Below are 19,375 nucleotides of genomic sequence, written 5' to 3' on the forward strand. Positions count from 1 at the left end.
CATGACAGATTGAGGAGTCCGGTCACAAGACAGCGCACACTCACGGAAGTCCAGCCGACACTTGAGCAAAGATTCTCACAGAAAAACAACAACGACTGATGGAAGTTATGAATTTTAATTAGACCAAGAAATCTGGAGACAACGCGCGTGCCACAGACGACAGGTGGATTCAATTAGAAGTTGATTAACCTCGTGCGGAACATTGGTAAGCAGCCACTGGCTAATGTTATATATATATATATCATGTCATTCCTGTTCACTCTAGGTCAGTGGGGACAGGTTATATTGTTAACTTTAACACGACAAATGATGAATATTTGATAGTTCCCCGCAATGGAGGCTGCTCAGGTTTCAGACTGAGCTGCTGTCTATTATTCAACAAAGGTCAGGTGCACCTGACTTCATTCCTTCCTCCTCAGACAGTCGCTGGAGAGTGAAGACAATGGAAGCAGAACTACAGCCTATAAGAGCTTCATGTTGACCCTGTGCAAAGTGTTTTAAAAGGAAATAAAACGAGGAAGAATAACCTGTAACATTACCTGGCAGTAACATTAGGTAAAGGTTGATCAGGTACAGCTGAACAGTCTGAAGTGAGCCAGTACAACAGTCCTGCAGTGAATCTTTTAATGCTCACTTTTTGTTGATTCAGTTCAGTATTTATTCAACCTGTTTGAGGTCATCCCTTTCAACTGTATTGGATTTCATAATAGTGAGAAGATTCTGTTCAACCATGGGTGTCACTTACACAGGAGACACTGGAGTTGAGTTCAAATGTGCTAAAAATAGCTTGCACCAAGAAATAACAGATTTACTAATTATGATGTGCCATTATGCAAATTTCGAGCTCATTTGATTCCCATTATATTGCCCATAATCACATCAATCCAGTCCAATAAAGTGTTGTCACGATACAAATTTCTTACTTCGACCCATTACCTTGAAAAACATCAATATTCAATACTATGTTCAATACCAGCTAGTAGCGAAGAACAGCTGAAAGGCTGTAGTAAAAACAGTAAATATTACATTTTAGAATTTAGATCAGGCCTTTTAAAAAAATAATGTCTGTGTCAACTTGCTGTCAGAGAAGGGTTAGGGTTAAAAAAATTAAATATTGATATCATGTTAATGATACACATATGAAAATGATATCTGAATAATCCAGCAAAGGTGTTTGGCCTTCTGCATCTTTTGTTGATGAGTTCATCTGGTTGCATTTTCACTTGTTATAAAGTACTTGGTAGAATTTGTTCTTCCTGTTCACTTTTTTTTTTAGAGTAATGGTTACAGACTCTCTCTCCACCTCCTAACACTTGTATTTTGTGGGTTATTTATTTTGTTTCATTACACTTTACAGCTGTTCATATAACCTAAAGCCTTCCATCTGATCAGTTGGTTGTGAAGTCGACTGAAGGCTACACGTTATTTTTTTAAGTACAGACATGTTAACGTTAAAATGTTGTGATCAATAATGTTGCATTTTTCTTACCGTCAGTAATATTGTCATGCCAATTTTTATTGCATTGTAGGCATGGAGGAGTCCAGTGACTTGTATGATGTATATGAGACAAACAGCCCCCCTCCATGGGGAGACGACCACCAACATATGGAGGATCTGGACGATGTGGAGTGTCTCAGAAGGAAGATCAAATATCACTTCATGAACCCCTGTGAGAAGTACCACGCTCGAGGCCGAAAACCATGGAAACTCATCTTGCAGATCATCAAAATTGCCATTATAACTGTCCAGGTAGCCATCCCAGACGTGACCTGAACAGGTGTTTATTGTGTTGTTCCACCATTCTGGTTACTAATATCTTTTCCCCCCTCATCTCAGTTAGTGTCTTTTGGGCTGAGCAACCAGATGGTTGTCACGTTTAAGGAGGAAAATCTGATGGCATTCAAGCACCTCTTCCTGAAAGGTTATGTCGATGGAGGCATGGATACGTACGCTGTTTACAGACAGGCTGATGTTTATGGTCACATAGATTACATCATTAGACAGGTAACTGAATACTACCATTGTCTTTATTCATTTTATTTTCTCCTCAGCCATGAAAGGCTTGATGTTCTTGCTGGAATTTGTTTATTTTGATCTTGATGTGACACAGTAGATCTTTAGATTAGATTTAGGGCTGCACAAGTAATGGAAATATAATCACAAAATGGTCGAGTGCAATATCCAAATCTCAAGAAGCTGCAGTTTTTTGATAAAGATAAAATACTCTAGTGCAGTAGAGATGCCTCGGCCTACAAATCTTGTTCTCCAGATGTATAAAAACATCTACTAGTACATCTACTTCTAGTATGTCTGCCATTACAAGTCACATCATCATAATTTTTTAAGCTTTACTTAATGCTTTTACATGTCACTACATACAAAGAAAACAGACAAAGAAAATAAAATGATAGATAAATGAGTACATGATAATAAATCAACCTTAGAAATGAGTCGAGGCTTAATGGAGTTTGTCCAGTCCAACAGGAGAAGGAAGGGAGGGTTCAAATAGATCCCCAAATACCTCTGTAAATGTCTCAAAAACAGAGGTCCAGTAAGAGGATAGTCCAGGACAAGTCCAGAAGGTGTGAATAAGAGAGCGTATGTGGGAGGAGCATCATGATTTTAATAGTTCCTTCAGTGAAAATGAAGATTGTGATGCAAAAATCATCATTCTGGCTAAACGTGAATCATGTCTTATTATCCCACAATATTTGTTAAAATAATCGCTTTATGATATATTCATCATAACGTGCAGCCCTAATTAGATTTGCACAGGTGCAGGACTGTACAGGTACAATTATATTCTTGTGTGTATCTTTCAAACTAAACTTTTTTTGAAAAAAAAAAAAAGGTAAAGAAAGGCAATTTCACTTTTGTTTTGCTGCAAATCAGTGTTGGACTTTTATAACTCTTCATGCTTATATGGCAATAAAGTTTAACAAGCTCCCATGATAAGATGTGTCTCGTCACGAGATTGGACTTTGTTCAAGTCGTGTGTCGTTTTGTTTTGTATATACTGACTGCATAAATCTGCTGCTCTTCTCAGAAAGTCACTGTCAAATTGTAAACAACAAACCTGACTTTATTTTACCTGAGATTTTAATGATTCATTTCCAGTATGGACACCTGCACAACATCACAACAGGCAATCACGAATATGAGAAAAATGGCACTTCCTACACCGCCCTGTCAGTGTGTCAGGAGTTTTACAGGAACGGTACCATCTTCCCAGGAAGTGAGACCTTTGAAATTGATGCCCAGGTGGAAACTGGTACGTCTGCATGATTGTGTTTGAGTTAGAAAACAGAATAATCAACACAATTTTTATTTTGCAAACATTTGACATGTCTTACACTGTCGTTTCCTTCCTGTTGTGGCTTGTTTCCAACAGACTGCCGTGAAATATATCCGATGTATCAGCTGTCATTGCGGGACTCACTGTCAGATTTTGAATTGCATTTCAAAAGGTTTGTACATAAATCTCTGTCCTCTCTTGGTTTTTTGTAAACGAAAGCAATAACTCATCACTTAATGCTCTGTCTTCCAGGATGCTTTCTGTCAAAATCACATTTGTCCTGAAGGCCATAAATTTACAGACAGTGAGACATCGAGAGCTGCCAGACTGCTACGACTTCAATGTAACTGTACGTCACTTAACTCGTCCTCAAGGCTGAGTAAACACGAGCGGAACGCATCAGACTTAGTCTTTTAAAAGCAGCATTATGTCACTTCTGAACACTTCTTTGCTGCCTTAACGTTGACAATGATGTCTTGTGACACTGCAGCTGTTCACGCAGCACAGACGGGAGTTAAAATGAGAAATAAGAGACTCTTGAGTCAGCCCTGAGCTTCTTTAATGAAGCTATTTGAGGACACAAATCGGAGCAGTCTAAAAGTAAACGTGTTGTGTTTGCACACATTTACATAGTTAAATGTTGTCTTTAGGGCCTGGCAAGTAAATATTTAGCTCTGGGGTTTGGCTGTAGGGATGCAGTGCTTTCCTCCATTAAATACTGCTTTTGGCATGAAAAGAAAGAACTCGAAGTAGAAGTACCTCAAATGTGTACTCAAGTACGGAACTTGAGTTAATGTACTTAGTTCCATTCCTCTACTGTGTGGTTCACAGATCACTTTCAACAACGAGGCTCACAGCGGCCGGATAAAGATCGACCTGGAAAATGATGTAGACATCAACGAATGCAGAGACTGGAAAGTAACCGGAGCCTGTAAGTGTTCAGTGTCGTACAAAGGAATCATCTGTGTTGCTTTAAGCTCATGGCCAGGATTCCTGCCACTCATTAAAGCTCCTCCTGCTCGTTTGTGACTACTTTTTCCGTGTTCTCTCAGCTGCCAGAAACATAAACCTGACTGTGCTGTTTGACTGCCTCATCATCATAACATGCCTCACCTCCTTCTGCCTCTGCACACGCTCAGTGATCAAAGGGATCCAGCTGCTGTTTGTAAGGAAACTCAACTGATAATAATTAGACACAAAAAGCATTTCTGTTCTCCCAGATGTAATAAAAGTGATTGTTATGATCATTATGGTACTGTATTCACAAAACTGAGGTAAGTCAATGTCAAAAACTTTAAAGGCAGTACTGAATACTTGTGGGAGTCATAACTTTTTAACCATTTTGGGGAAAATTATTTACTTGCTGACAGTCATTTTTACTTCTTCACGACACTTTACGGAAGCCCTGAGGGGCAAGGTGATCCATTTTCTAGTCTGATCAAAATCATTTTCTCTCATGTGTTTAGGACTTAAAATAAATTCATGCCAAGATAATCTTTCTATGTTCCTTATTTTTTTTACCCATCAAGTTTCACACATGAAAAAACATTTTAAGAGATTTTTTTTCTCATGCAGTTTCACATGAAAAATGTTTTTTTTTTAAATAAAGTTATTAAATAAGTTTTTTTCCACTTGGTTTCATACGTGAATAATAATATTTCTCCTGAATTTTTTCTTTCACTCAGTTTCACACATGAAAAAAAGAAAAGTTTACTTCTTTTTCATGTTTTCACAGATGTAATAAAAAAGAAAAAAAGTTTCGATCAGACTTAAAAAATAAATCACCAAAAAAAAACAAAAACCATTTCACTTGCCCCTCAGGGCTTCCATAGATTTTGCTGTCCTTTAATGAAAATGTTTATTATTCATTTTATTCAGTGTGAGGTACCCAGCATTCTCTATGTTTAGGACTTGAGAACTGGTGGTTTTGCCAAGAAAAGTTCTTTGATTTTGAGTTTTTTTAAAAAGTTTTTCTTCATTCTATTTCACACATGAAGAAAAACTTTTTTTTTTAACTTGGTTTCACACATGAAAAAAAAAAATTCTCAAGGTATCATGCCAGTATACGTCTTGTATAAGTGAAAGTCATCCATATGAATAATACTTGATTAAAAGTCTAACTATCAGATATTAATTGCAGCATGTAATCTGCAAAGTAACTTGTATCTTAAATTATCGACAAAATGTTCAGGAAAGGGAGATGGTTCTTTTTCTACTCTTATTTCTTGTTCTTTTCCTTTGCTTGTTGTGTGGACTGCTTACTCTTACGTAGTCAACACAACCCTGTATATATCTATTCATCATATCAAGTCCTTTTCAAGAGATTTACAGAGCAACTTGCATGCATTTCCCTCTGTTGGAACCAGGAGTACACACACTGCTGCAAGAACCACCTCTGTAAAGATGTCCCCTGGTCAGACAAATCAGAGTTTGTGAATGGTTGGTACATCCTGATCATCCTGAGTGACACACTAACCATCATTGGCTCCATTCTCAAGATTGAGATTCAGACCAAGGTAATCCACTGTTACAGTCTGACTGAGGTTGAGCCATGTTATTTTATACTTGTATTTCATACTTAGTATTCCTTCAGTCCATCGTCACATTTTAAAGCTCTACTGTTTTGTTTCAGGTCCTCACAAGTTATGACGTGTGCAGCATCTTCCTCGGGACAGGCACCATGTTTGTCTGGATTGGGGTCATCCGCTACATGGGCTATTTTAGAAAGTACAACGTAAGACCATTTATCAAATACAGTGCATGCTCATTAGTTTCTATTAGAGATGCACCGATCCACTTTTTTCAGTTCAGATCCATTTCCAATACCTAGATTTGGATATCTACCAATACTGATGCTGATCCAAGAATTTTTCTCACTTTCTTTAAGATTGCGAGACATTTTCATTAATTTCTTAAGGAATAATACATGGATATACGTCAAAAGAGTCAGGTGTATTTAGGTGGCTGGTACAATTTGATGCAGATCCAAATAAAAACCCAGATCTAGTGGATTGAAATGTTTCATGATATTGGATTAGGCTTGATTTAATTAAAGGGGACTGATGGGCCTTGGCGGAGGTATGCGCTCTACTGAGTGCCATTTAAGTTGTAGTTCGAATTATGTGTAAATTTACATAATAAACCACATCACACTTGTTATAAAAAGAGAAGAACTATACGAAATGCATTACATTTAAATGCATTCAAAGCAATTTAGTTGAGCTGTAGGTTAAGAAGGCTTCACACACAGCAGGTGTAGGAGAGCAAATTGCTATGGCAACTCCTTAATGCTTTGAAAAACATTAACAAATCAAGTGCACAGCAATGCATCATCGAGTACCAGTAAGTAGACTTCTCTCTCCTCTTGAGGGGGGATTTTGTCGCTGTAAAAACTCATTGTTTGGTGTATAAAACTCCCACCGGACCACAAGCTCATGACGCAGTGCCACATTATACCTTGGCAGTACATGCTAAAGTCTTTGTCTGAAAATTGTTAGGTTTTTAGGCTTATTTAAGATGATTGCACCAAATTACAGGAAATTTTGTTCGGTGGAACTCCAGTGATCATTTCTTAGCTCTGTTCTGTGGCTGTTTTTCAGATTCTCATCTTGACACTCCGGGCAGCTTTCCCAAATGTAATCCGCTTCATCTGCTGTGCTGGAATCATCTACCTGAGTTACTGTTTTTGTGGCTGGATCGTCCTTGGCCCGTATCATGAGAAGGTGAGGAGTGTTTACACAATACAGGAGAGGTCAGCAAACCAGAATAAAAAATTAATTCTGCTAGTTACAGTCGTTAATTATAAAGGACAAAAGAAACTAACCTTGCTCCTCTCTCTAGTTTCGGACCTTGAACACGGTGTCAGAGTGTCTGTTCTCTCTGATCAACGGAGACGACATGTTCCCCACCTTTAAGAACATGAAGCAGAAGAGCAGCCTGGTGTGGACTTTCAGCAGAGTCTACCTCTACACCTTTGTGTCGCTCTTCATCTACATGATCCTCAGCCTCTTCATCACCATCATCACCGACACCTACGACACCATCAAGGTGATGTTGGCTCGTTTTAGATGTTTGTAACCATCATCCTTCATTGTTTTTTCCTTCGCTAGTTTTGAGGGATGATCCATCTGCTGGTTTTTGAGATAAGAGCAGTCAGGCAAGAAGTTCTCAGATCTTTACTCAAGTAAAAGCAGTTAATTTACTGAAGTACTGTATGCGAGTACAAAATTGAGGTTATGTATTTCCATTTTAATGCAACTTTATACTTGTACTCCTTTACATCTCAGGAGAATATTGTACCTTTTACTTGACTACATTTATCTAACTAGATTACTAGAGTAATTATAATTATTTTGCAGTTTCAGATAAATATAAATCGCAAGTATAAAATTATGGATAAGATATGATGATCTCTATAAAAATGTTCCAGCTTCACCAGCTGCAACATTAAACTAATGTACATGTTGATACATCAATGATTATGATTTAAGAATATCGCTTAAGTTATTCTGGCCATTCTGCATAATGAGTACTATTACTTTTTGGACTAGAAGTATATTTTGATGCAAATACTTTTGTACTTGTACGTGAAAAATGTGGAAAGCAGGACTTTTACTTGTAACTTGAGTGTAGTACTGTGTTGTTATTTCTAGTTAGGTAAAAGATCTGAGTACCTCCTTCACAACTGATGATTTGATGATTTGTAGTGGAGTAGAAGTATACAGTTGCACAAAGTGTAAGTACTTAAGTAAACCGTAATTTCCACCACTGGTTAAAGTTTCACTGTTAGAGCTAACTGTGTGACACTCGGTGTAAACTTTTTTCTGACTTTGGTCATATAGCAGCAGCAGCAGAGTGGAACCCCGACATCAGAGCTGCAGAAGTTCTTGTCCGTGTGTAAAGATCTGCCAAACTCCGGGGTGTACAGACTCGACGACAACAACAGCTGCTTCTTTGACCAGTGCATCCATAGGTAGGTTCAATGCATTACACTGCTGGGTAAACATCCTGCTGAGAGTCGAAGATCAGTCCTGGTAGTTGCTTTCGATGTGACAACATCAACCATTTTGGGTGCCCCTTATTAGCACTAATTAAACTGGAACTTCAAGTGTCAAAGCACTTTTTAATACTCTTAGTAACTAGACATTACCTCTCTGATAGAATCTAAGCTGAGACATTTTTCTTTCAGGTTCAGGAAGCATCGAGAGCGGCTGACTTCAGAAGCGTAGCAGGTGTTTGATGTGGAAATACCCGAAGGCTATACTTTATAAACTATAACCTAACAATTAATGTGCACTTTATCCTGTTAGATTCAGTTAAGGGTCTTTATCATAAGGGCCCCAGGTTTTTCAGTGCTGAAAAGACCAAACCTCAGTGGACATGAAGGGCTGAAATGGAGGAACCTTGACACTTAATGGGATAGTTCACCTAAAAATCCAAAATAATGATTTTCCTCTTACCTGTGGTGCTCTTAACCATCTGGATTGTTTTTGTGTGAGTTGGGAGATATCTCTTATAGAGATGTCTGCCTGTTCTCAGACATCATGAGGCAAGATTGCACTCAGCTTGTGTTGCTCAAAGCTCCAAAAAATATATTTGAAAAACTCCACAGCAATGTCTCTTTCCAGAGATCATGACCCAGTTATTAAAGGTAATCCACGGATCTTATTGTGAGCAGTTTCATGTTGAAACTGTTTTCTTTCTACTAAACTACACCCACCAAATGGATCTGCCAGCTCAGCAGAGGAGGACACCATTACTGTTTACATCCCACGCTGTCAAAAGCACAAACCGGGTCATGACTTCTGAAAAGAAACATTTCCATTTAGTTTTTCCAAATGTATTTTTCTTTCTGGGGCTTGAAGCAGCACTAGCAGAGTGCCATTAAATTTAAGAGTAGGCAAACATCTCTACAGTCGATGTCTCCAAAACTCTGCAATTCACACCAAAACAATCAAGGTGAGAAATAGCACTACAGGTGAGTGGATAATATTTGTGATTTGGGGGTGAACTGTCCCTTTAAGCTCCATTCTCGACATGGTGCACTGATACAGAGAACGCTTTGTAAATACTCCTATTTATATTGATATGTAAATTAAAAAAAAGGTTGTGACATGAAATTTAAGAAAATGAATCAAGGTGAAATAAAGACGTGATTTAAATTCATGAGATTTTATTTCTCCAATGTCGGGAGAAGGTATCAATATAAAAGCTATAATAACATTTCTTTTCTTTTCTCTCACTAGTTAATTCCCTGTAAAATCTTGTTACAACAAAAAAATAATCCCATTTCAGTTGATGGCAAAAACCTATACAACCTTTCAAAGTGTAAAACAGACCATCTTTGAGTCCTTAAAAGCAGTATCAGGAAGCAGTTTCTATAATGACTCCACTAGTCACCAGTGCAAGAGTTAAGGTGGATGTGGGCCTTTATTTCCCCAGAGATTTGTCCGTTGACTCCCCGAGTTATTGTTGGAGAGGTCTGAGATCAATTCAAACTAACACATACTGCTCTGAAAGATTGCAAGTGGGCAGAACAGGCTGTGCAACGTTCCAATTGGCTTAATTGCTTCATAGTTGGGTTCATATAATGTACTTTATGTCCATCATCATAACGCAGAATTCCCTTTGGTTTGGCTGTCGTCCTTGGAATACTTAAGTCCAAACACAAACCACCACGACCCCTCAGTTTGAGTGGCTTGATGCAAGCCTCCAGAGTAGCCAGACGACACCAGGGCTAAAACAGACAGCAGAGGGCACCACTAAAAAAAAAAAGATGTGGTGACTACCCAGAGATGCTGTCACATATCTTCACACAAACAAGTCCGTAAATCTTGAAAACCTAACCTTCCCACGATTTTTTACCGTCACAATGACCAGTTCTGTACTTTGATTCCTTGTAGTGTCCCTCGTGTTCTTGGCAGTCTTGCGGGAACGTTGTCAAGACAATCCAGAAAGGCAGGAATCTAGAGTACTGTGGGTTACAAAAAATACTCTTCATAAAAAAGGAAGCTTGGTTACTTCATCTGTTATCCTGAGACAATAAGAGAAAAAAATCCCCCATGGAGTCAATCTGGTTTGGATTGTGTGACGCCAGGCGGCAGGACTCGCTGCTCCTCCATCCTGTTGGACTGAGAACGCAGGATGAGACTGAAAAAATCCTCATCTGGAACGGTTGTTCCTTTATTTGCAGAAGATGGAGCAGCACACCTCTGGTCGTTCAGTCGGGAGCCCTAAAACATTGACAAGAGCCGGTACAGTTGTATTAGCTGATGCTTATCGAGAGCAGTTCATCCTGCTTACAAAAATACCTGTGTACGTACAGTATGGACTAGGCTTCAGAGCAAATTAACACTTGGCTCAGGGTAAAGCTAATTGTTTCCCATCATGCATTGAGCTTCTGCAGTCAGGCAGAAGCAGTTGCGGCACCTGGCTCTGTGGACTGCAGCCACTTGATCTCATGAGATTATCACAGCATGTGTCAATGTGACACTACAGCGAGTCATGAATAACACTCAGCCAGAATTAACACTCTGCGTTGCTTATCTGGAACCGCCCTGCTTTGTCATCATATAGCAGTGACACATTCAGTTATTTTCAGTGACCTTGCAACCTCTAATGACACACACAAAGAAAACTGACTGGGGATCAGGTCAGACATGATACAGCGCACCAAGATCGTAACTTCAGCCTCTGAAATTTACAAGTTGCTTTGAATTGAGCCCTGCAAGAACAGTCTCTACACCTTCCCACTGTGTGAACAGAAAAAAACAATTACAGTAAGTGGATTGAACATTTTCAAAAAAGTGGCACTAAATAATGCAGGTCTGGTTAAATTGGTGCACTCTCAATAAAAAGAAATCCAAATAATTGCTAGTGTGTACCATTGAGATTCTTTTAGTTGGTGCCCAACAGGTCATATCAACATGCACAAATGTAAAATATGTCCACAAAGAAGCCTACAGTTCAACACAGATGGAGAATTACATTTCTACAAATAAGTTAAAACTGAATTAATATTTATTTGGTTTTTAATGGATCAGCTCTTTCAAAGGGAAGTTGTTTTTCTCATCTTGATTAATAACAGACTTTGTAGTTCTTTCCAGGAAACCTCTTGAGAAATTTTAGGGAAATTATTCTGAAATTTCAGACCGTTAAAAAAAAGAGTTACTAGAATCTATACCTGCAATGTGGAAAACACAAACAACCAGCAATATACTGGATTTTACTTTCCTCACCTGGCACTTCACCAACATGTCGAAGAAGACATCATCCCCCTCTGGCTGATCACCACTTGCCTCGAGGCGACTGTACAGGGAGGGTGTGTGAGGGGCCTCTGTACTGGAGACTGGGGCTGGAAGGAGAAAATATCATCAGTCGTATTCTGAATATAGATTCTGGAGGATATAAGAGAAATGGACAGTACTTCATTACCTGTTGGGTGGACTTGGTCTGTGTTGGAGGTGGAGGGTGTACGAGGCGGGTTGGAGGTGCTGAGACGTAAGCCAGGAAAATGGCTCAGGCTGGCTCGTTGGTCGTCCAGACGACGGGCCTGGGAGCTGGCCAGCAGCTCCAGGAAATGACCAGGATCCTGCAACGGTGTTTCGCACTCCAAAATAGCTAGAAACAGACGTAGTGATTATCTATGGGTGATTTGTAACAAATGGAGGATGACAGTGAGTTGTGCCTTTTACTCTTCTACCCAGCACTTCATTCTCAATTTGTAGAAGGTGGGAAGAGGAAAGAAAAGACCACAAAAGAGGCTGACATGGATGAGATGTTCTCAGGGTACAGTTTTTCTATGTGATTTAAGGCAACACTCCATAAAAAATGTATCTTTTGGCCATCAAACACTCCCCATAGAATTGTAAGTTGGCTGTAAAAAAAATAAAAGAAGTAGTTTCATCCTTCACGGAGCATGAATACTGTGAAAAGCTTGGATTCATGACCATTACAGAGAAGCTCAACAGTTATCAGTTTTCAGGATGGTCAGAAAGATCAATAGAAGCTGCTTTGCTCTGTAAAAGAAGGCTGAAACCGCAAATCTTTTACTTTCAAGGCTACATGTGGTGAGTGTTTGATACTGGGTGGTGTATCACTTTAAAGCTACGTCTCCACCATAGGAACTTTCTCCAGGGACTAACGCTGAATTCCAGACAACTCAGAACTAAATGTAAACTTCCTTCTTCCTTCCCGACTTCATGAGGTAGCAGTTTTACGTCACACAACAATGGAAGCACCCAGGGGAAGGGGCTAGGGTGTAGACTACAGTATTTGTATCAGTTTAACGGATGAAATGTTAAGTTACATTCAAAGTCTAAAAGTGCTGTATTATGGCTATGTATAATGGCTGTTGCCTTATGTCGTTTCCTCTATTTCACTAATAATGCAGGGAGGCTGCACGGCTGAGGGATGGAAGTTGAAGAAATTAAGTTTAAAAACAGCTTTCAGGCAAATTAGTCTGCTGATGTATGACACGCTGAGTTTCACGGGTTGTTAGGTAGAAGCACAGACAAGGGGCTGAAGGAAGCTTTTAGTTTCTTAAAAAAGTAGTTCCTTGGACTAAAAAATATCGCTGCCTTGGGTGGAAACACGGCTTTCTTTGACACAAACACAAAGGACTAATCACACATTTAATATGGAAAGGACACATCTGTGGACATGCTGAATTCACACCATTGTAGCCTTCCATCAAGTAGAATTTTTTTCCATGTTTCCACTTGTATTTCTCCCTAAAAGATAAGATAAAATAGTACCTTTACACATGGTGTGAACACAGATGAGAACACAAGGGGCTGACTCACATTTCCTTTCAGCTACAGGTGGGGTGGAGGAGGGAGAGGAGGAGTGAGGAGGGAGATGGCTTGGGCCATCCAGTAGGGAGCACCTTTGGTCGTCCATTCTGTTGCCCTGGAAACGAGAGAGGAGGTCGAAAAAGCCGTCCTCTCCAATAGTGTCCCGTGATCCTGGCTACAGTGTTAAAAAAACAAAACCAATACACTTAATAACTTTGGAAAAAGGCTTCAGATAATTGAGGAAATCAGGACAGCTGAAGGCTTTTAATAAAAACGATAAAATACAGAGAAGAAAGGGTAAAGAGCATCACTCCTTGCTTCAGAGGGCTCCTGTTACAGAGGTCATCATTTATCTATCGACAACGATTTTGTAGAGTATGAATAGTGTGAATGAATGAATCAATAATAATATAATAATAGGCAAAATGTTTTTGACACCACTCTATAGTTTGTAACGCAACATCGCTTAAAAAGCATTTTCAATCAATTCAAATTAAATAATTTTTTAAATGGACTTTTCTTTCATACCAACTGGAGACGTTATTTTGGAACGCGAGTCACATGATCCCACACTGCCACACCAAAACATTTCCTCCTGCAGTCTTAAAAGTAAAAAGGTTTTCATTTAAATAAATGTCTGTGAAGTCGCTATTGCCAAATGATGTAACAAAATGGAGACTAAGCCTATGGCCTGCTGATGAAAGTATTTAATAATCGTGTATTTACAGTATTATGAACTGGGTGTCTGTGATGACATTCCTTGAAAATGCTGTATTAAGTTACTGCTAATGCAAAGTGAATATACCATGCAGCTGCAGCTTCACAACAAAAGGATTTAACTAGAGAAACACAAGATGACTTTTAATATGAAGTCCTGACAGGAAATACAATGTGTGTCAGTGAGTTTAACGCCGCGATCTTCAATTAAAAATGTGTCGACAAAACAAGACAGCAGCTGGTGTTTTTTGCATATTTTGACAGCGGATCAGTTTGAAATATTGCAAATAGTAATGGAACAAGAAGGAGCAGCCACAGTGAGCTGCACACTGACGACTGCATTCACTGTTCCCTATTCACAGTCTGTGAACAACAGGGCTGTGTGCTGCAAAAAATCGGATCACAGTTGCTCACGGGTGATGGAAAAAGGCCAATTATTGCCCGACTTCTTTATTAGAACAGTAACAGTAGTAAAACAGTGGTTTGTTTTCCTGCCCTCAGGAAAAATGTGTGTCCTGTCGTACTTAAATGCTTTTGCTGTAATCACCAGTAACTGCAGGTGTCACCAAATCAACCAGGACTGAAATCCTAAGGATTAAAACTTTAATACTGCATGTGGGCGTGAAGCCCGTCACGGGATACATGTTTCACTTTAAATGTGTCTTTCGGGTGAATCATCATTGCTCATGAGCCTCGTGACCTCCAGGGATGTTATGAGTGGGCATAAAAATCTACTGCGTTTAGAAATACCTTAGGAGACACTGGTGCGTCCGGCTCAGGAGCAGAGTCCTCGGTGCGGGGTTCTGGCTGGGCTTTAGGAGATGATTTGTTGTTCTTCTGCTTCTTGCTTCTCAGTCGGTGAAAAAGGAAGAGCTTGGTAGAAGCCTTGATTGTGTTGTTTTTTGAAGACCCAGGGAATACTTCCTCGTCCCAGTCCTGTACAGTCAAGATACACACAGATCATTTTAACGGCCTGATGTTTTACCCCTGGTAACAGTAGAGGTTGGGTGAACAGTATCTTGGTGTAAAGGGGGAACGTATCATTATTTTGCACAGAAAACACTGAAAGTTAAAAACGTCTATGAAGGTTTCTGCTCACTATGGCCTACATTTTCTGAAGCAGTAACACATGGCTGATTGTAATACATTTAATATGAATGAGCATCCAATTAGTCAGAAGAAATTAGCCAAATAATTTCTTCATCATTTGTCATTTGTGTAAAAATTAAAGTTATTATTTTAGATAACTACAGTAGTGCATACAGCTGGACAGTTTTGTATGTTACAAGCTTGATTTTTATGTCAAATATAAACTGGGAAAGTTGAGTATGTATGTGCAAATAAAGAGTTCATTGAAAGAATCAGAGTGAGGAACTTCTAGTGGATTGCAATGCATTATAGACTACAAAACACTGTATACTTCACATTGTAAGTGTTTTCAACATACCGGATGTGGCGATGAATCTCCAGTTTGATTTTTGTCAGGACTTGGACTCACTTCCAGATTTTCTGCACTGCCTACTCTCTGGGATGGAGACTTGGCCCCTTAAACAAAAATACAAAATTTTACCAGTGTGGCCACACGTTTTATCATGGAATGCAGCATGTTTACAACTACAGGACAAAAGTGATTTGTAAGGTTCCATGTGGAGTTTTCTTGTGCACAAATAAAGATTTTGTTTACATTATGTGGATCTCTGAGTGCTTACAAATATGATGAATGCACTTCCTTCCTCACAAGTCATTTGCAAAGCCAATGTAGTATTTTACATGCTCATGCATGAAATGAACAATGACTTTCTTTATGCTATGTGGGTAAGCTTTAACAAGGCATCATAACTAAAGGTGACCTTTTCTGGAGATTGTAAAAAATGGATTTCCCATAGCAAAGAATTTTACATCTCTACGTTTGAGCATAAAGAGCATTAGGATCAATCATCAAAACAAACTGCTGCTGCTAAACATGCAATTACTCAGATTCACAAGTGTTTTGACATACTGCTGTCCTAAAAGTGACAGGCTTTTCTTAAGCGTGCAGATTTACTTGAGATGTTGGGGTAACCCTGGAAGCTTGCTGAAAGATTGCAGCTGTTCGTGTTAGTGTTGCGGAAGAAGTTGGGGTTGAAGTTGGAGTTGGACTTCAGGCCCACGACCAGCCGTAGGTCGGACAGGTTCATCCTGGCTGTCGCCTCTCCGCTTTTGTCTCCCGTCTGCAACAACAGCATCAAAAATTAATTTTAACAAAGCTTGATGTGAGGATATGACTCTAAAACAAAGACAAAACATTATATTGCTAAGTGGTATTCCTTTTTATGCTTTGTGGTTTATCTGTCCTTCATGCATGCCTGCATAAAACTGCTGCATACAGAGAAGCTATTATTCCCTGTTGTTCCCCATGCGAGCAGTAGAGGGGGGTGTGGCCTAATGGCAGCTACTGATTGGGCTCTGTGGGAGGAGGTGAACATAAACAGTCACCTCTTTGGCAATTTCCAGATGTTTCTCAGCAAAGTACATGGCTTGCTGATGATTCCCCAGGGCGGTGTGGGCATTTCCTAGACTCCAGTACGCTCTTCCTTCACCGACCCTGCAGCAAGGCGCAGACAGAAACAGGCTGAGCAACTTCACATGAGATTGTGCAACAGTGGGAAGGGCATTCATCAACTATCATACAGTACAATCACAAAAACATGACCAACACATGAGCTTCACCTCATTTCACAAAAACAATTATATATTTACACAATCATAGCACTAAGTCAACTTCATGTCTGTGAACACATTTCACAGAAAGTACACCATAGACTGTACTTATGGGAAGAATATTTGTTTGAGTAATTATACATTTTCAAAACCAATCATCAAAGAATTATCCTTTGTCCCTCCCATTACATCCCATTTTATATCTTTCATGTGACTTAAATAACAACGTGAAAGTTTTAAACCACCAGAAATCTTGGGTCCTTTTCTAAGACAATAAAAATAGAGAGGTACTCCCACACTAGGAATACAGCATTGCCTTGTTAGCAGAGATTTGTAGGAGAGAAGTCCACATACACTGACTTCATCTGTAAAGTAAAATAAAAAACAGCTTCACCAAGTTTCCTGACACACCTTTTGATCAGCGTGTTATAGTTGATCAGGAAGGAGGTCATTTTAAATACAATCTATAAAGGATAATTATGATTTTATTAACTAAATATATGTATTGGGTGAATGACATGGCACATCTTTGCTTTTGGATACTTTTAGATTGATTATGGTGGCATCTCATAGCTGGTATTAAGGGTAGGACTGCAATTGATGATTATTTTCATTATCGATTAATCTGCCGTTTATTTTCATGATTAATCAAGATATTGTTTAGCCTATAAAAATGTCAATCATAATTTCCAAAATGCCCAAAGTGATGTCTTCAAATTGCTTCTTATGTCCAACAAACAGTCCAAAACCCAACAGATTTCAAATAAATGACAGAAAAGCAGCAGTATTTAATTGTTTTGCCTAAAAAAATGACTAAAACAGTTAATCACCTAGTTCATTTTGCAGTTAATTTAGGTATATTAATGACATTACATCCTGTAAGGAAAACTCCAAATGCTGTTTCCTTGAAACTTTGTTTGCCTTTTTTTTGTGTTTCTGCACTTTAGTCTGGCTTTGTGGGTGTTAGCAGGTAATTAATTCAGGCCCACCCACTTCCAAACTGTACATGCTCATTATACTTCAAAGACAGTTTGGCAGAAAGCCGACACAAAATAGCTTTTTATGGCCGATACCTGTCGTTGAGGTCCTGAGCAATGACCAGATGTTTGAGGTGATAATCAATGGCCCTCTCATAGTCCTGGAGTAGTGTGTAGGTGTTACCCAGACTGTAACAGGCCTGAGCCTCCACTGCCTTGTCCTTCAACAGCCTGGCCAGCTGCAGAGTCCTCCTGAGGGTGAAACAGAGGAGGAGGAAGAAGACGGTCAAAGAATGTCTTGGGTGGGTGGAGGAGAATGATAGTTATCTGCTCTCTCTTCTTTCTTTGTTGCCATTTTTTCAAAGGCTTCTGTATCCAGAAAATGCTAGAGTAAGGGATTCAAAACTTCTGAATTTAACCAACTACTGCTCCTGAACAACTACATAGCTGTGTTTGTTTTAAATGACTATATTATAGTCAGAACTTTTACTTGATACTGTATAACCAATACTTTACTTCAAATCACACAATTTAGGATTTAGAAAATAATAAACAAACATAAAAAAAAAAGATTTATGACAGCCTCAAATTTAGTTGTGAGGACATTAAAGGACATTTTTCAAATGATCATTTCAATTTAAATCAAATTTTTCTGATTAAATTGATCTAATTCATGATGATGACATACAGACTTATCTGCCAATGACCTTCACATTGTGAGGAAGGCCTCAAGCCTCACTTATTTACTCACTTGTAATGACCGGCGGCCACTTCAAACTGGCTGAGGAATATATGAGCATTGCCAAGGTTACAGTGGGCCCTCCTTTCAGCCGACTTATCCCCAAACTCTTTTGCGATGAGCAGCCGCTGTCAAACAGAAAAAACGATATAGGTTCACATTACTGCCATTAAGGTCAGGATGATCAGGATGGGTCAGGCAAAAATTAAGAATTTATATGGATAAACTTGTAACAACTATTCTTACTTGTCTATTAAGGGCCTTAAAAACACAAAGAAGACACTTGGAAACAGCTGATGTGCAGCTGACACTGAAGGGATATTTTGGACTGTCACCACAAATTTGCCACCTACCTTTTCATGTGCAGCTACTGCAGTTTCAAAGTCACCCAGCAGATAGTAAGTGTTGCCAAGGTTACCATAGGTACGACCCTGGGCTGCCTTATCGCCAAACTCCTTCACCATGCACAGGTTTGCTCTTAAAAAACAACAAAATACAAAAACAAATTACACATTTACACATACTATGGTACATACACACCTTTACTTTACTATTCACAAAAAAAGAGCCTTTTTTGTGTTATTCAGAATGATTTTTGAGACAGCAACACCCAGCGAGCCCTCACAACAGAATCAATCCTGGGCTAAATATTATATACATGGAAAAACACGGAAGGTAGACCCAGCCTAAAATAAAAAATACAACTGCCACACTGCTGTCACAGACACACAGACAAAGACACGCACACCGACACACACACACACACACACACACACACACAAAGACACACAGCAGGAAGATGAACCGCAACAGTGACATCTGAAAGCTGTGTACTTGTCGCAGCTGTCAGGCAGTTACAATGACGTCCTGAAGAGGTGCTGAGATTTTATGCTTTCTGCTGTCACCTGCAGCCACACCGGCAAAACGTGCCTCAGAAAGACGGGACAATATCTCTCTGCCTGTCAGAGTGAGGGATGTCGGAAGTGTGAATAAGTTTAAGGTTGCATAACCTTCTCAATAATGGACCACGCCAGACAGGTGGCTTTCTCATGCAAGCTTGAACAAATGCATGCACATACGCGTGCACGCAGTGTAAAAAAAAAAAAAAGGTTTCCAATGTTACAATTAATTAATTAGTTAAAGATGGTTTGA

At 39.2% G+C, this 19,375-nt stretch overlaps 2 protein-coding genes across 4 annotated transcripts in view; one reads left to right on the forward strand and one right to left on the reverse strand.

The window, feature by feature from the left end:
- On the forward strand, positions 1–9,449 carry mcoln3b (mucolipin TRP cation channel 3b). 3 transcript variants are annotated; one of them, XM_084355603.1, is made up of 14 exons: positions 1–205; positions 1,530–1,750; positions 1,838–2,005; positions 3,119–3,272; positions 3,393–3,468; positions 3,549–3,645; positions 4,128–4,227; positions 4,349–4,461; positions 5,663–5,812; positions 5,929–6,030; positions 6,896–7,018; positions 7,137–7,343; positions 8,141–8,268; positions 8,485–9,449. In XM_084355603.1, the coding sequence occupies exons 2-14, from the start codon at positions 1,532–1,534 to the stop codon at positions 8,522–8,524; spliced, it is 1,677 nt and encodes a 558-aa protein (XP_084211729.1). In that variant the 5' UTR covers positions 1–205; positions 1,530–1,531; the 3' UTR covers positions 8,525–9,449. The 3 variants fall into 3 exon arrangements, with proteins under 3 accessions (XP_084211729.1, XP_084211728.1, XP_084211730.1); XM_084355602.1 differs by having other exon boundaries at positions 8,138–8,268; positions 8,485–9,448; XM_084355604.1 differs by lacking the exons at positions 8,141–8,268; positions 8,485–9,449 and adding an exon at positions 7,949–8,031.
- The window catches only part of LOC311258905 (G-protein-signaling modulator 2-like), a 21,839-nt gene continuing 11,912 nt past the window's right edge, over positions 9,449–19,375 (reverse strand). The window contains exons 5-15 of the mRNA XM_084355601.1: positions 18,577–18,700; positions 18,236–18,351; positions 17,581–17,736; positions 16,283–16,391; positions 15,852–16,017; positions 15,255–15,352; positions 14,558–14,743; positions 13,100–13,265; positions 11,730–11,915; positions 11,534–11,649; positions 9,449–10,528 (exon numbers count right to left, since the gene is read on the reverse strand). Coding sequence (XP_084211727.1) covers positions 10,364–10,528; positions 11,534–11,649; positions 11,730–11,915; positions 13,100–13,265; positions 14,558–14,743; positions 15,255–15,352; positions 15,852–16,017; positions 16,283–16,391; positions 17,581–17,736; positions 18,236–18,351; positions 18,577–18,700 — 1,588 coding nt within the window. The 3' untranslated portion in view covers positions 9,449–10,363. The remainder of the gene's footprint in view (positions 10,529–11,533; positions 11,650–11,729; positions 11,916–13,099; positions 13,266–14,557; positions 14,744–15,254; positions 15,353–15,851; positions 16,018–16,282; positions 16,392–17,580; positions 17,737–18,235; positions 18,352–18,576; positions 18,701–19,375) is intronic.

Source organism: Pagrus pagrus (genome assembly GCF_965226575.1).
Source record: "Pagrus pagrus genome assembly, chromosome: 6".
In the NCBI taxonomy this organism is placed as follows: Eukaryota; Metazoa; Chordata; class Actinopteri; order Spariformes; family Sparidae; genus Pagrus; species Pagrus pagrus.

Bases quoted from the DNA above. Each gene is read 5' to 3' on its own strand.
- mcoln3b (XM_084355602.1), top strand. From the start codon at position 1,532: ATGGAGGAGTCCAGTGACTTGTATGATGTATATGAGACAAACAGCCCC. The intron at 3,273-3,392 runs GTACGTCTGCAT...TGTTTCCAACAG, and splicing joins TGATGCCCAGGTGGAAACTG to ACTGCCGTGAAATATATCCG. The intron at 7,344-8,137 runs GTGATGTTGGCT...TTGGTCATATAG, and splicing joins ACACCTACGACACCATCAAG to CAGCAGCAGCAGAGTGGAAC.